The sequence below is a fragment of the Oncorhynchus keta genome, chromosome 34 (assembly GCF_023373465.1).
Source record: "Oncorhynchus keta strain PuntledgeMale-10-30-2019 chromosome 34, Oket_V2, whole genome shotgun sequence".
Taxonomy (NCBI): domain Eukaryota; kingdom Metazoa; phylum Chordata; class Actinopteri; order Salmoniformes; family Salmonidae; genus Oncorhynchus; species Oncorhynchus keta.
Genome location: NC_068454.1, coordinates 36,428,347 through 36,444,692, shown reverse-complemented (window position 1 = coordinate 36,444,692; position 16,346 = coordinate 36,428,347). Strand labels below are relative to the sequence as shown.

Sequence of the window (16,346 nt, the reverse complement as noted above, 5' to 3'; positions counted from 1 at the left end):
TTAACCCAGGCCCAGCCACAGACAGCCAGGGCCACTGAGGTGAGAGGGAGAATGCATCAGCAGTAATCCCACTGGAAGCCAGCACTAGGCTATAGTTTATATACACCCCATGGGGGATGTCAATTTTGGATTAGAATAAACAGAAAAAACAGTACCTGGCACTGGGATGTCTAGTGGGATGAGAGAAACAGCAAACTGCAGAGGTTTTCTGTCTCTATTTCCTAACAATAAACAATTTAGTATCTCTTTATCTGTGTTGGCTCCTAGGTCGGCCTAACACAGTTCTCCCAGCACACAAGGCAAAGAATCATGAATCTAACAGAAGAATGGTGCATGACATTGCTTACCTTTAGCGAGTCAAAGCAGGCAATAACTCTTCCGTTTTCAACCTGGCAGCTCTTTGGTGGGTGTGCAAATTTGCATTCCTCATCACTCCTTGAGCAAGTTCCTCTCTGAAACTGCCGACAAACTTCCAATGTCAGCCATTTTGTGTCTCTTATCGAAGATATATTCAGAGCCATGTTAAGAGGTTCCAATTGAACGCTGCAAGTTCAATATATCAGTTGACTCTAACTCAAAAATGGCCTCACGTAAAAAAGTTCACAACTTTTGGCTCTGTTTTATTTGTGTTTGAAAAGTTCTCAAATCATATGTAGCAACTAGACAGGCCCTCGCATCATAAGCCGGGAGGAAGGCTAATCGATTAATGATCAATCACTCATCAATCAGATTGCACCTATGGCAGACCTCTGAAAAGGTTGAGGGGCTTGCTCTGTGACACCCCCAAGTGTCTCTCCACCTCCACTGACAAGAACACTCTCAACAATAGTATTTCAAGGCAATGGAGCTCGAAGATGTGCTTGGTATTGACTTTGCCAAGTTATAATTTGTCAGCTCTTTGTGCTTTGACAGTTCTCCTCTCCACAATAATGCTTTCCTCTTGGATTTCTTAGTCACTGGAGTTGTTCAGAAATGAATTGGAGGCTACTGAAGATTTGCAGCTGAGGTATCCCCTGTCACAGCTCAGACCTGGCCTTAAAGGGAGCGTTGGCTTTCCATACACATATGGACCACAGAGCAGGTTCAAGTTGGAGATGTTGTCTGAAAGGCACTTTCTGTTGGTGATCTGGAAGATAGGAAAGAGTTAGGTTAGCCTAGTTCTTTTATAAATAATGTATGTTAGTGCTCTTGTTATTACTATACTATTAGCCTACTTCCATTTTATACTGCTCGAGTTGCTATGGGCTCTTTTCACAAACTGAGGCATGGCAACAGCATAGCTTGGGTTAAAAATATCATGATGAATTGTGTCAAGCAATCAAATGTGTTTTAAAAAATGATGTAGGCTACTCTATGATAGGACCATACAGTATGAGTAAACCACCTCCATTACATCCCATCTAATGGACATACACATCCATCTATATGAACAAAATAATTGTGAAAATCATTAAAAAAATAATCAACCACTCAAGGCAGGATCTAATTTCCTTTTCTCCCAAAGGACTTTCGACTTCTATGGAAAGATACGTAATGAATAGGCTAATATCAATTGAGACCTTTTGCAATTAGCCTAGTCCTAACTCATGTTCAGATCTGGTAAAAGGCAAGCCCATTTGGGGAAAGTGAATACAAAAAGGTGTATGAAATGTAATTTGTCCTCCTGAAATAATACCTGTCAACTCTACATATAAATTGCACAATACCATTAATGACATAATTACAGTCTACATCAGTTAGTCTACAATAAGAGCTAAATAAACAGGATGAGTAGAGGGAGGCATGCAAATTTGCAAACGCCAAAATTACATAAGGGCTATTCTTAAAAGGCTTACTATGTCGGACAATATAATATGATCCTTATTGGCAGCCTGGGTAAATGTGCGTCTAGGATAACGCTGATGAGGCATGATAGATTATAGGACACAGGTAGGGAGGTGCCTATAACACTCCTGTGACCTCTCCATATTAGTCCAGTCCCCCCCTCAAACTGCTAAACTGTCATTTGAGGTGGTGGAGTATTGTTCCCGTGGGATATTGTTGGCCTACGCCATAGTCCTGTGCTAAAATCCTACGAGCTAGGCTATTGCAAATGTCAGCCTGTGACGTGGGCCTGTGTCTTAATTGACAGCCACCCGCACAGCAGCCTTCTTCCTACAATCAGAGTGATATATTTGACTGATTAATGCTTCTGACCTTGAATCTGTATTCGGCCTTCGGTTTATGAAATTTTAATTCCATGCACTCTATGTTCGGCACTGTATTTATCCCCGGACAGCCTTTCTATTCAGACAGACAAGTCCAATACGACCACATTATAAATATGCTTGGCGGGAGCCAGAGCTGCTGGGGGTACACTAGGAGAAGAACCCCAAACAGTGTGAAGGCCTTGGGGACTGAGTCTAATAATAACATGCAGCGATATCAATTTTGTTGACATCCTGGATGGAAGGACAGAATTCAATTTTAGCCTCAATGTCAGCATGATGCAATGTGGCATTCAACAATTGAAGGGGGACAGAGAGGTAAAACCTATAGAGAGGTAAAGCCTACAGTACAGGGCATGTCTGCTATTCATTTTTACATTGTCCTATACCCACATTTCTGACTCTTATGTAAGCTTAGACTACTGAATGCATTGTTTTACGCTACATCATAAACAAAGGGTTGAAGATAAATTCAATTGATACCTAGGCTACCTACAAGTCCAGTTAATGACTAAAGTGCAGCAACAATATCGTTCAAATTCTAGCTGATGGCCTTGGGGGAAAAAGTAGGACATCACGTCAAAGAAAAAAAATACTATTTAATTCCACATCCTTTTCTCCAATTGGGGTAATTGTGATGTCTGGTACTTTGTGAAGCAACTTTAAATAACTTGTAATTAATCAATTAGAAGGTAAACTTGCACATCTCTCATGAGAGGTATTATTCTATTGTAAACAGGAGTCCTACAATCTTCTGTATATTCTGTATAAATTTCGTAAAAGTGAGCATGGTTTTGTTGTTATTGGCAAAACATATCAGGGCAACAGAAATATAGAAATGCAACACTATCACTCAATAGTTAGCCCTTTAGCTTAGTGTGGGAGGCTCTGTACTGCAACACTTGTGAATTCAGTAACAAGGTTGTCAATGTGAGAGAGAGAGAGAGAGAGAGAGAGAGAGAGACTCATCCTGTTTTGCAGTAGCCCTGGTTTTGATTCTTGTTTATACTTATTCCCTATAAATCAGTTGGATGCCCTAAAGGCAGCTGTAAAATGCAAATTAAGGGAGAGCCTTGAATAATCCCATGGCCCAGAGAATGATACTTTGGTGAAAAAATAGCCTACATTTCCTACAGACTGAACTCATCATGAAAATATTGTTTCCAATTTGACATGTGAGAGGTCTTGGCAAATGTATCATTACTTTCATTAAGGGAGTTAAATTATTAGCTGCGTATACAAATGAAAATAGGTCTAGGTCAATCTATAGATGCGGTAAAGAGGTCAACGGAACTCGACCAAAACAGTGGTAATGCCATGGAAACGCATGGGAGAAAGATGCCGTGGGGGGAAAGATCCCGAATCTCAATACCCCCTGCAAAATTAGCCTACATTTAGGTTATTGTTTATATATGTTATATTATACTGTGATTAAATTACGATTCATTGTTCCAAACATATTGCTCACCATATCTCTTCTGCAGAAGGACAAGAGAGAGCCTTGACAGAACAAGTTTTGACCAGTCATGGAATTAAATGTGCTGAAAACAAATTGGCTATATATTTTAAAAAGATGAAGGACAAGCTATGAAGGAAGAATAATGGAGTACAACCAACTAGCACAAAAATAATATTGCAATATTGTCAAAACGATACAATAAATCGTCCTAAAAATATCCTGACATGTAACTGTATGGCCTTGTTCCTGTATCTCTACCTCGTTATCGCATCTATGGATTCATGGCCTAGTTTGGTCAGTGTTAACCCTGACATTCTGTTTTGTTCGCCTGGGATGAACAACCAGCTCTAGGGCCTAACAGTTACAGAGGTTACTATTGTAAACCATCCAGCTTTCAGCCATGGGCAATGCAAGCAGCAATTTATTGAATCAGAAAGCATATGCACTTCATATTCTAATAGCCTTCAACTACCAACTGAACTGGCACGACCTTAATTATCTTCTTCATGTTAGTTACTAAGGCTCAATTTGCACTGCTGTATGAGAAAATCTGCAGTACTTATCTACAGCAGTCTAGCCACCAGTGAGACCAAACAAATGTGAGAGGAAAATAGATCCTTCCTATCAGTGTGCGCTGTAATTTAGTTGGATTCAGGGGGAAAAAAACATGTAGCCTATAACTTCCAAAACAGTTGGAAATAGCACAGGCTGGAACTACTGGTTTTGAGTCGAAATAGAAAAAGAAATTGTTATTCATGTAGGGCTGTAAAGTACGGAATTGAATGTTGCAACGTTAATATGGAACGTACAACATAAAAATTTCGTAGCCTAACTTCAAAAATGTGTCAATAGGATAGTACAGAAGAAAACTGTCCCCGGGCCCAAACTCAAACTTTGAATTGGGAAGGGGGATTAGGAAGACCTTTCCATTTTTCTATTTGTGTCAGACCCTCTCAAGTTACTTTTCTTGGTGTTTTTTTTCTGTGTTAGATCTGATGAAGAGTTAACACTCTTATGAACCTTGTGCAAACACACACACTTTTGGAAGTCATTCAGACATACGACAGACAGACTGGGTAAGTGGTGAAACGCCACAGGAAATTGCAGAGCAGGCGTAAAGGGAGCACCTTGTTCTTTGCTGGCAGTGTGGGAGAAGTAAACTCTCAACATTAACCAGCTAAATGTACATAATAAAGAGGAACAGCCAACCAAAAGCAAATAGAAGAAGCAGTAACTGCAAGAGGAGCATGATCAGTGAAGCAGATTCTAACCACCTCTACGAGTGAAGTCCCCTATCTCTCCCTCTCACCGCATGGTATGCAGCATAATGCAGCAAATTCCTTTATGAACTAGTCAGGAAACAGAGCAGCCAAGGGAAAAAATCCTCTTACCTCATGCAGTGCTGGAGCTCCTCAGTCTCTCTAACATCCACCACAGAGTCTGTGTCGGTAGTCCGACTTCTTCTAATTACTTTCTGTCTAAAGATAATCACCATGTGTATATTTTTCATTCCCTTCTCAGTGCTGTGTGCTCAGGCCCATGCCTAGACAGGGATTTTCTTTCCACGACAGTGGAGGAAAAGACTGTCTGCTTAACTCTCTCGCTGAAACATTTCCAGCCACCCCCTTCCTGCCTGCTCCTCCGCTTCCAGGAAGACCCTCCCAGCCCTCTCTGGCCAATAGCAGATCAGGCACGGATTTGCTGTGTACTGGCTGCAAAGCTCAGACAGACAGACAACCAGGCTAGCTGCAGATACTCTAATGCAAACCTGTATGCTCTGCTATTTCAGATCATCTTGACCCAAGTCTTAACATAATTCCTCCTTTGGTTTGGAATTATTATTGTTCACTGTTATAAACTAATTAATATAATCATGTACAGATATTGATAAACAAAATAGTGGATGTGTAATAACACATAAGAGCCTACTTTCTCCACTATGCTTTCTCAAGAGGACAAAAATAGTTATAATGATTGCACTGAAAATTGCATAAAGATAAGCAAACAATTTGACATTACACATTATGAAAACAAGCTAGCTATCTTTCTCTCTATTTAACCTGTTTCTTTAAAAATGAGGTATCACAATAAAGGTCGTTCCCCCTTCTTTGAATCTGAATTTAAAAAAGCAAGTGACATCAAAGTAACTTGTAATGTGATCTGAGTTTATAGCTAGCTATCTACACTGTACCAACAATAAACAAGTAACTTGGCTGAAGTCTTGGGAGCTAACGTTCACAGTAGCCAGCCATCAGTAGGTAGTAAGCAAATAGGCTACGGCTGGCTATATAACGTTAGCAAAGTCCGTGAACGAGCCACCATCACAGCTAGCTAGCTAGCTACTGCAGCTGGAACTTTGATAGATAGCACACGCTATCATGAAAACAAAGATTTTATATTATATGTACAAGATAATCGAGTGACCGCTCTAACAATGAAAATACGTCCTCAAAGATGGAATGCAGGCGGGAGGCGATGTCATATAGGACCATTCTAGCCAATGAGGGCAGATACGCATGTGAACAACAGGCACAACTCCAAAATAAAGTCGTTTTTTAACTTGACGAAATGCCACGTGCGTCCACTTTTATAACGCTGCATTCGTAACAACCTAACCATTAAGAAACGTATATTCGATCAAACCCACGTAGCAAATTAGCACTCATTTTTTTGTCGTTGACCGAATTCGACACTCTCATTGACCACCGTACCTAAATGTATTACTTCATGGTCTTGTCTTCGTGGATACATTTTGGGGTGGAGTAAAGCCTCGCTTCGCCTCTTCCTCTCTGATGACAAACATAATATGCTAGTTTCTGACTGCATGCACTCCCATTTAAGTCTTCGGGATAACACTTTGTTATTAGGTACTTTTCCTAACCTGCAATACATGACGCAACATATTTGGGTACATAGCGAGCTAGCTAGGACACTGACAAGCTGAAGCTAGCATTTCTACCTGCTTACCTCATCATCAGGACGACTCGTTCCCCAGCGCAAGCCACCAGTCACGCAGCCAGGGTAGAAAGCACCATGGAACAGAGAAAAACAAAATGTGGAGAGGACAGGTGCTGTTCAACCTTCAACGGTCGACTTAATTATTGTCGTATTACCTAGCTATAGATGAGCTATAACCACTTTCAGAAGAAAGTAACTGGGTGTTTGATTTATCTTCGTTACTTTGTAGCTAGCACGGATTTGACACAACAAGCAACAAGCATTTGACAGCTCGCTCTACGACTGCCAGTTTGATTTATTTGAAGGGGTAACGTAATGCCACTCTGTGCCAATGTGCGTACGAAAATTGGAACATCTAGAAGATTCGTTGGAATATAAATATACGTTGAAGATTAAAAGATAAGGCACGTTATTATTTGTTTTTAAAATAACCAATTTTTGGTTTAAAAAAAACGTATTAGTGAAATGGAAATCTACAGATCTCCCCACAGCAGCTTGGTACGTTCCAAGCGAATGTCAGGAGGCTCCAGAAGGGCAAGGGTTTGCTTGTTACCAAGGGAACAGCAATGGAACCGTGAGGAAAATTACCGGGATTTTTAGTTTATTACAGGGTTTTAATACAAGGATTTCTCATCCAAAAAAATCAAGCCAGCGTTCTTCCTCGTTTTCTGGGATGTATAAAACACTTCATTTCGTGTTATTCATCTGTTAGTCATAGTATTCATCACTAGAGATTGAACATAAAAAATAGACCTTGTACTATGGGATGTTTCAAAAGCATCAAAACGGATTTATTGCGTGAAATTCGTAGGTGAATAAATCAGAATAGAGAAATCCATGCCACAAGAAGATAGGACTTTTGACCTTTCAATAATCTTTTCACACTGATTAGATCTGAATGTACATGTTGTAGTTGAAATCTTAACCTTTTCTTCACAAGGATGCTCTTTTTTCACTCATAGTCTGCCTGGGCCATAGGGGAATAAAGAGCAAGTGAAGCGTCCTCCTGACCCGGCATAACACTCAAGGTCATCACAGAATAGATCTACAGCAGGCCATAGAAAACCAGAGCCAAACCATGTGGATAAGATAAAGGCTGCACCTTGTTGATTGATGGGATGTTGTGTCGATGCCTCTATAGGTTTATCAAATCAAATACAACAGGTAGACCTTACAGTGAAATGCTTACTTACAACAATACCCCCAAAAATACAATTAGACCTGAAGGTGGATTATCCGCATCTAGCCTACTGAAACGGATCATAATTATTCATATAAATGATTTACAAACAGACACACACATTATGTGACATTATAATTCATTTTCATTAATGCCATCATTTATTAGTACATCATAACCCTCACAAGATTATAATTGACAGATTATAAAAAGACAAATAGCTAGGCCTATGCCGAAATAGGTTTCAGAGAGGACGTGTAATAGATTATCAGTCAGGCAAATTGAGTAATGAAATTATCTGGTAGATTGGGTATAGGAAAGGGTTTAGTATGCATTGTAAACTTGTTAACCTTGGATAAGTGGCCATTGAAATCTATCAACCCTGTACTTTTCCTGTGACATGCATGCGTAGCCACTGTGTGGCCATTCTGTTACACATGCATGCAGGACACACACCAGCAGCTGGACATAATGTATCAATCCTAACATTGTTCTTGAGGATATCACACACAAATGAGGTATCGAATTAGCCAACCTATGAATCTATGGAAATCTACAAGGCAGAACACCACATATACGTGTGACATTTCTAAAATGATCTGAGGAATATTGTGAGGATTTAGTGGGACTCTGGCTTGTTAGGACATTTACACACAGCTGGTCCATTTCTAGTCAGTAAATCACAGGACATCCTTGTCATTATTTAATCTCTTGTGACAGACCCGCCTATATTCTGTCACATAACCATGGACCATCTCTTTTCCCTGTCATTTATTGAGTGCCAGATATGGGATTATGGAGGTATTTAAGGAGACAAACACATTCCTTCCACTAAATTGAAAGTGGTATGTGTTGAATATTGTTGTAGGCATCAGAAAAAAGAGGACCCGACTGGAATGCCAGACTGGTGGTGGGGGGAAGCCTGCTGACCAGGCTCCACTACCTTGGCCATTCCACAACCTGGCACCCTCCATGCCAACCATGTGGCTGGCAAGCAGAGGTGGGCAATACAGCAGCGCAATGAGCTATCAAATGATACAGCCATGTAAATTCTACTCTGCTGTAAAGTGGTTTACTCACAATGAATCTGGAAATCTGACAGAAGTGTTTCCAGCGTCTATTACCGTATAGTTGATAGGGAAGCATAGTATAATGCAGAGAGTTCTAGTTTTGGATGAGGCACAGTGCTAATGTGGTTCTTTCTCTGCTAATTGGTCTGGGAGGAGACTTGGAATTACCAAGGGGACTGATCAAACATCTATACAGTGTTTCAGTGATAATTAAAACTTTTATTGATGGTTTATTAATTAACTTGATCAACAGCAGCATTTGGTCACATCCAACATCAAAAGACAATATATTTATTTTGTATGATGGTTTGTATGTTTATTTGCTATATAAAGTAGCAGGCTAAATTATTTATGAAACTTCTAGCACTATGACTTTCCATTCATTCCATCCTAGTGCCTTTATTAAACTCTAGATTCAGATGTCACATTCATTTGATACAGTTGTGAGATTAAATATTGACTCACAGGAGAGGTCCAATCTTTGATCTTGTCATATTGACTATCCCCTTCAAAAAGAATGAAGCAGAGACATCAGAGCTGTATGTGGAAAGGTCACAACCTTGCTCCCTTCTAGACTGGAGAAATGTCACAGTCAAACAGACTGAGATATGGAAGCATGAGAGTGGAAACAGCCACCCTTGGGTTATTCTTTGGACTTGTTGGGGCATCAAACGGAATAATCCTTCCTTAGTGTGCTACGTTGGCATTTTCAAGATAATTTACAAGATAAAACATTGTGTAAAATCAACCAATTATTTGTCATTAAATGTTCAAACAATAAAAACAAATTATACCATCTTTTTGAATGACTGATAATTGAGGTAATGCCTTTTTCTATCATCAAATCGAATTGTATTGGTCACATACACATTTTTAGCAGATGTTATTGCGGATGTAGCGAAATGCTTGTCACATTCCTAGTTTGATAGTAGCTTACGCTACACACTCTGGAGATGTTTGTATCGAAGTATAGCAGCAACCTTGAGGCATTCTTTATTCAACAGAAGTCATGGTTGTGCTGGATTTCTTTGACCTTAACCATTATCTCTTTGTTCAATTGCTGAAAATTTTCACAGTTGATGTGTTCAAATCAATAAGATCCAAGAAATTCAAGCAATACAACTCTGAGACGAGATAACTGGATAAAAGGGTAAGGTCCTACGAAGTCTGTTCAAACCTGTGTGTCTCTTTGTGTTTGTGTGTTTTTTTCTTCTTCTGTGTGTGAGATAATGTGTGAAAGACTAAGAGTGAGATACATACAGTAGACTGCTAGAGATGAAGGAAGAAGTACTGTGCATAGAAATAGGAATAGAGGACAACACTATCTCTCCAGCATTTGCATCAGACCTTCTGATTTATCCTGAGCCGATCTGAAGGTGGGCAGAAGGTCACTGTGAAAGGGATGGCTGTCTAGCGCCCAGGTCCCTCCTACACTTGTCGGTGCCTGTCAGCACAGCCATAAACATCACTTCATACATCTGCCTACTGGAGTCATTGCCTGTGATATAAACTTCCCAGTCTTCATTGCCTACAGTATCTTATATTGTTTGATACTGCTCAGATGCGAGGAAAAATTATGTATTATACTATCAGGTTTTAATATAATATTAATTCCATCAACTACAATACAATTACATGACTTTTCTGCTCTCTTCAGAATCAGTTTCTGATATTAGGCACCATCTAGTGGTTTAAAAAAGGACCACTTTAATAATCACAACAAGATTCTGTATTTGTTGTACTTGCAATGTGAAGTTATATGTTTAAAAACTGCAGCAAATCTAGTCAACGATTACTTTAGAATTTAACCCATGCATCACATGTAGATGTAATTCTGCAATATTATTTATTCTTACCAGAACATAAGGCACTGACATTTTTACAAAAATGGGTTGGGATGACTTAATAGCTTGACTGAAAATGAAAAACAAAATAAAATCTATTTTGGCTCAGTGTATTTGAAATATCAAAATATCTTCATAAAAATGAATCAATCATATTGCAAACAGATGCAATTTCAGTATATGTCCTCTAGATGTCATGCTCCTCCTGTCTGTTTTTCAGGACTACATGATGAACTTGACCATCATCAAAGAATCATTCATTATTACTTAATGTTTTTTTATGTTCTATTATCAAATGCATTGAAATGTCCTATCACTATTCCTTTTGCATGAAGGGAGGATTCACCGGACAACTGTTGGCTTTCTGTGGTGTACACACTCTTTTCACGCCACTTCGATACAAAGTGATTTTTGTAGCAGATTAGGAGAGCATTTTTGCTAAGTCACTTCGTTATCAAAGTGGCATGAAAATAGTATTTCCCCTCTGTGGTAGGCCTATTCGGTGGCTGCAACCTGGTCTCAGAAAATGTCATATTATTATGTATGTGAATACGAGACACTCCATTTAGTATGATATGTTTCGTATGGTATGTATTCCGTTTCGTATGGTTTTAAAAATTACAATTCATATATGTTACGAATTTGAAAAACGTACAATATGTTACGAATTCTAGTTAGCTGGCTAATGTTAGCTAGGCTAGTGCATAGGGTTAGGATAAAGGGTTAAGGTTAGGGTTAACTAAAAGGGCTAAGGCTAGGGTTGGGGAAGGGTTAGCTAAAAGGGTTAATGTTATGGGAAGGGTTAGCTAATATACTAAGAAGTTGTAAAGTAGCTAAAAAAAGTAGTAAGTAGTTGCTAAAGTTGTCCATAATGAGATTTGAACTCGCAACCTTTGGGATACTAGACGTTAATGTTGTACAGGGGAAGGATTAGCTAAAAGGGTTCAGGTTAAGGTTAGGGGAAGGGCTGGCTTGCATGTTGAGTAGTTGCAAAGTAGCTAAAAAGTTGTAAGTAGTAGAAAAATTGCAGATTAGCTAAAATGCTAATGTTGTCCGTGATGAGATTCTCCCAACCATTGGGGTTGCTAGACATTCGCGTTGTACGCCCAACCAACCACCTTATATTGTTTTTGCCGTAAGTAGCCATCTAATTTGATTCTCCCGGATTTATGTTTACAATATTATGTCTAGTCTATGAGACCAGGCTGTCTAATAAGGAAATGAAAGGACATTCTATGTGATCATTCTTAGTTGAACAATAACTTAGAGGTGAAGGTATGTCTGCTGTTTGTGTCCTCAGTCAAGCAGACAGGGGTGACACATCTTCCAGGTATGTGGGATCAGGGAATTCTTAAAAACAACAAATGCAGTTAATCACAATGATTTACATAAAACATGTCAAAGTAAGATGTTGCACAATTTGGTTTAATGTGTGACCTAAAATCACCCTCAATGAGGTTGTAACGGTATAATTCTCTACTTTCTATTTAAACCCACAAATCTCAAGTAATCTAACCATTGTGTCAAATCACAACTGTACTGTATAAATCACTACTACTGATTCTTGTGGGCTTAGTTAGAGTAGATCTTTGATACCTTTAAAGCTGCAAGGACACCTAATGCATCCTGCTGAAGAACTAATGGGCGCGCTACACATTCTTTGGGGGAGGGCTCTGGGATGCTGTTCAAACTGACTGCTGCCTGAAGAATCAGGAAATTCAGAAGTGACACACAGATACTGGAACAGCATTGCAGCTAATAGTAAGAACAGATGCATTTTCCTCATCCAATTTCTTTCTATGATTCTCTATTTCTTTCTATGATTTTTATTGTAATAGCATGAGAAATCTCCACTTGTGTTTGTCTTAGGACATTTTGTTGGCTCACACAACACAACCATGGCTAGCGAAGACAGGGATAATAAGACTCCCGAATGTTTTCCAGTGGATGACTACATAAAGAGATCCTACCTTCCGATCATGTATGGGATCATATTTGTAGTGGGGCTTGTGGGTAACATCACCTCAATCATCATCTACGTGGTCAGGCTGCGCCCATGGAAGAGCAGCAGCATCATCATGGTGAACCTTGCCTTGGCAGACCTCCTGTATGTTCTGTGTCTGCCCTTCCTGGTCCACTACTACATCCACGACGACTGGATCATGGGCGAGGCCATGTGTCGCATTGTTCGCTTTAGCTTCCACTTCAACCTGTACGGCAGCATCCTCTTCCTCACCTGCCTGAGTGTGTTCCGCTATGTGGTCGTGGTCCACCCGCTGAGGGCAGCCCAGGTGCAGAGGACGAGCTGGGGTGTGATCGCCTGCCTGGCTGTGTGGTTCATATCTGTGTTGGAGATTATACCCATGGTCCACATGATCACTGTGAAGAAGACTGAGAACAATATGACGTCATGCCTGGATTTTGCGAGTAATGATCCAGAAGAGGTGTGGGTCTATGGCTGGCTACTCACTGTCCTGGGCTACCTACTCCCCCTAGTGGTGGTGTGCCTGAGTTACATCCGTGTTGCATGTGAGCTGGCCGGTGGGCCACATGAGGGCCGTCCGAACAGGGTGCGTGCCCGCAGGATGACTGTGCTGATCCTGGTTGTGTTTGTGCTATGCTTCACACCCTTCCACATCCTCCGTGCCCTGCGGGTGTACACCCAGATGGAAGCCCAAAGGCCGGTGCCCTGTATGCTGCTGATAGGGGTCAATGCAGCCTACACCATCTCCAGACCCCTGGCAGGGCTCAACACCTTCTTCAACCTGGCTCTGTACACTCTGGCTGGAGACAGGTTCCACCAGGCGGTCCTTGGCCTCCTCCGCTGGAGACCCCAGTTTCTCAAGACCAAGAGGCCCATCATGGTGGCAGTGATCGGCCAACCAGGCAGAAACAGTATGTCACAGGCTAACGTGCTAAAGAGCTGAGTCAAAATACTACACAACATTTTGTATACATATGGTTGATTTACTTCATTTCAAAACACAGAAGTCTATTTTTTGGTGTTGACAAAAAGAACTATGTCCTTTTTACTACTTACTAACTTAGTAACTTACAAATGCACTGCTCGCCTTTGAGTAACTTTATTAGGTGCTGTCTTTCTAGGGTGACCATGTTTCTGAACGTTACTGATATTGTCGAAATGTTTGTGCCATAAAACTGGTTCTGTCAACTGCCGTGCAAGATAAATCACAGCAGGGTGCTCTTATCTTGAGTAGACTGGATTCAGTAGGGAAATGCTAGGTTTCTGGGTCAGTCTTTAATTGACAATACATTGCATTATAACAAGCTGTACAATCATACAACATATAATCATGTTAAGAATTAAACATGTTAATCACTGTCAGTAAATATTGGACTTGTATTTGATTTGATTGAACCTTTATTTGATCAGGGGGGGGGGGGTCATACTGAGAGAAAGGTCTCTTTTACAGATGAGCCCTGAATTACATAAATTACAGAACATACACACATCAAAATATAAATACAAAACGCAAGCAGAAAGAAAAACATCTTCATCAAATGCAAACACATTCATCATTAATAAGATCCTCAATCATCTTTCTGAATTGCCCTAGAGGCACCAGGACATCACATTTAAGAACAGCGAAGACTTACAATGTTGGACTCAAATTTTGTCTCAAAACATTGGACTGAGGATAGAACACTGTCATCTATGATCTAGCTATAGAGTCATAGATTTAATAAGAATGTCAGACTTCGCTGCAGGTGATTGCTTAGAACAGATGTGAACCTTTTCCTTTCATACGGCTGGCACTCGAGTGGGGCACGATTAGTAGAAAAGCTCAGAAAGCTTTCACAATAGAATAATAATAATCAGTTATTTAGGGAAGAAATAGAGTATATATGTACGACAATGGGTTTTACATGACATTATATCATGATAGTGTAACGATCCGTTTGTGGAGGTGGACAACTGTTTCTTCACATCAGCCAACAGTAAAAAAAATCAACAGTGATTTCACATTTCACTAAAGGTGCCTGTCTGTACACAATAATAATCCAGACATCTGAACTTCCTCAAACAAACCCAGCAGGATTGGTACCACAAAGCAGGAGCATATAAAATAATACAGTACATGTTATGTTACCTGTCTGAGAAGCTATTCTCCTTGTTTGTGGGTATGAGTCATTTTCCTTCCTCATACCACAGCTAGGAGGAAATAAGCGGGATCTGTCGGGAGTAGACTAGACAGCAGAGTCTGTCTGTCTGTCTGTCTGGTGGTTCCTGTCTGGTGGTTCCACTTTTCTTTGCAATAAAATGAATGAGCTTTCTGAAAGAAGATGAGTCTTCATTCATTCAACTTATTAACTGCACTATGTTGAGAGTCAGGGCAATTTCCTGCATAGAGAGAAGCTTGTATTAGGCAGGTAATAGTCCAATCAGTGTCTTGTAAGCAGACCAATATTTCCATCCCTTGTCACTGCTGAATAACAGCAAATGAAAGAGACTGATGATTGTACAGTGCATATACCTGTATATATAAACTGCTATTTCTGGACCAGAACATTCTGAATGATTCTCCCTTGTTCCCTTATTTCTCCCTTAGTAATAATCTCACTATAGCAACAGGAAAGGAACTTGAATATTTCCTTTAACAAGTAGTGGTCTTCTCAATGGTCCTCTCCTTTCTGCCTAATTTTCGTGTTTTACAATGCATATAATATATCTCATTGAAATGTAATCCTCAGGAGACAGACACACACATGAAGTGAAACACATCCACTATATACCACACTTCATTGTGATGCATGATTATGAAAATATTGGTGGAGAAAATACAGGCCAACATCTTGCATACACAACCAATGCTAATAATTCACGTAAACAAGTTTAATTTCGACAGTGCATGACCTACTGATGAAGATAGATGTTGGACGCCTGGTCACCTGACTGGGACTGTGTTTATCTGGGCTGTTTGCTAACGCGGACGAAGCTAGTGCTTGCATTGCATTTTAAAGGTCAAGACCTCATGAATGTGGTTAAATGTCGTTGAATAACCTTCCTAATGTCTATGGCTTCATCCCAATGATTCCAGGCAGAAAAGGGTCATGTTTGTTCAATGCATTTATTTCTAATATCTGAAGTAGTATTCACCCAGCCTTGCAGACCTGACAAGAACATTGCTGATAAAGTATAACACGTCAAATGGCATCAAGACTGTCCTTTTCATACACAACAATTTGAACAGGAACATACAGATACATAAATGTAGAAAGTTCTCCCTCGTGTGATGCTATTATAACCTTTTTCCTTTTAGACAAACTCCCTTGTTTGCAATAAATAAATGCAAGATTACCTGTTTTTCAAAGATGTGCACTTAAGTTGAGTGGCAGTTGAAGTTCATTCAAATCACTCTTTCACAACATGGCATGTCACAGGGCTGTGGGGATGGCAGTACAATATCTAGTGTGACATTCTCTTTTTAGGCTTGATTTCACCGCTATATTTACACTGAGGTCTGATAAGGATAATAGGTTTGAAATATTCATTTCAGACTTTGCGTCAATATACACATCACAAGTTTGAGCAGATAACAACTACATGAATATAAGCTGTTTTTTTCATCAGGGAGATTGCTTCACAGCACATTCCACCCCCAAAAA

At 39.9% G+C, this 16,346-nt stretch overlaps 2 protein-coding genes across 18 annotated transcripts in view; one reads left to right on the top strand and one right to left on the bottom strand.

The window, feature by feature from the left end:
• The window catches only part of LOC118367026 (muscleblind-like protein 2a), a 36,893-nt gene extending 29,994 nt beyond the window's left edge, over window positions 1–6,899 (bottom strand). For 7 of the 17 annotated variants that reach the window (XR_008090208.1, XM_035749968.2, XM_035749974.2 and 4 more), the window contains exons 1-2: window positions 5,058–5,296; window positions 348–1,126 (exon numbers count right to left, since the gene is read on the bottom strand). Coding sequence is in view for 16 of the 17 variants with exons in the window: in XM_035749968.2 (XP_035605861.1) it covers window positions 348–521 (174 nt within the window). In the remaining variant the exon portion in view is untranslated. Of the gene's footprint in view, window positions 1–347; window positions 1,127–5,057; window positions 5,299–6,377; window positions 6,506–6,633 lie in introns of those variants that run through there. The other 10 variants (XM_035749965.2, XM_035749964.2, XM_035749969.2 and 7 more) reach the window with 4 other exon arrangements.
• Window positions 6,900–12,131: 5,232 nt separating this feature from the next.
• LOC118367025 (2-oxoglutarate receptor 1) lies at window positions 12,132–16,324 on the top strand. The gene is made up of 2 exons (XM_035749959.2): window positions 12,132–12,479; window positions 12,588–16,324. Exon 2 carries the CDS (start codon window positions 12,617–12,619, stop codon window positions 13,643–13,645), a length of 1,029 nt encoding a protein of 342 aa, XP_035605852.1. The 5' UTR covers window positions 12,132–12,479; window positions 12,588–12,616; the 3' UTR covers window positions 13,646–16,324.
• The last annotated feature ends 22 nt before the right edge of the window (window positions 16,325–16,346 follow it).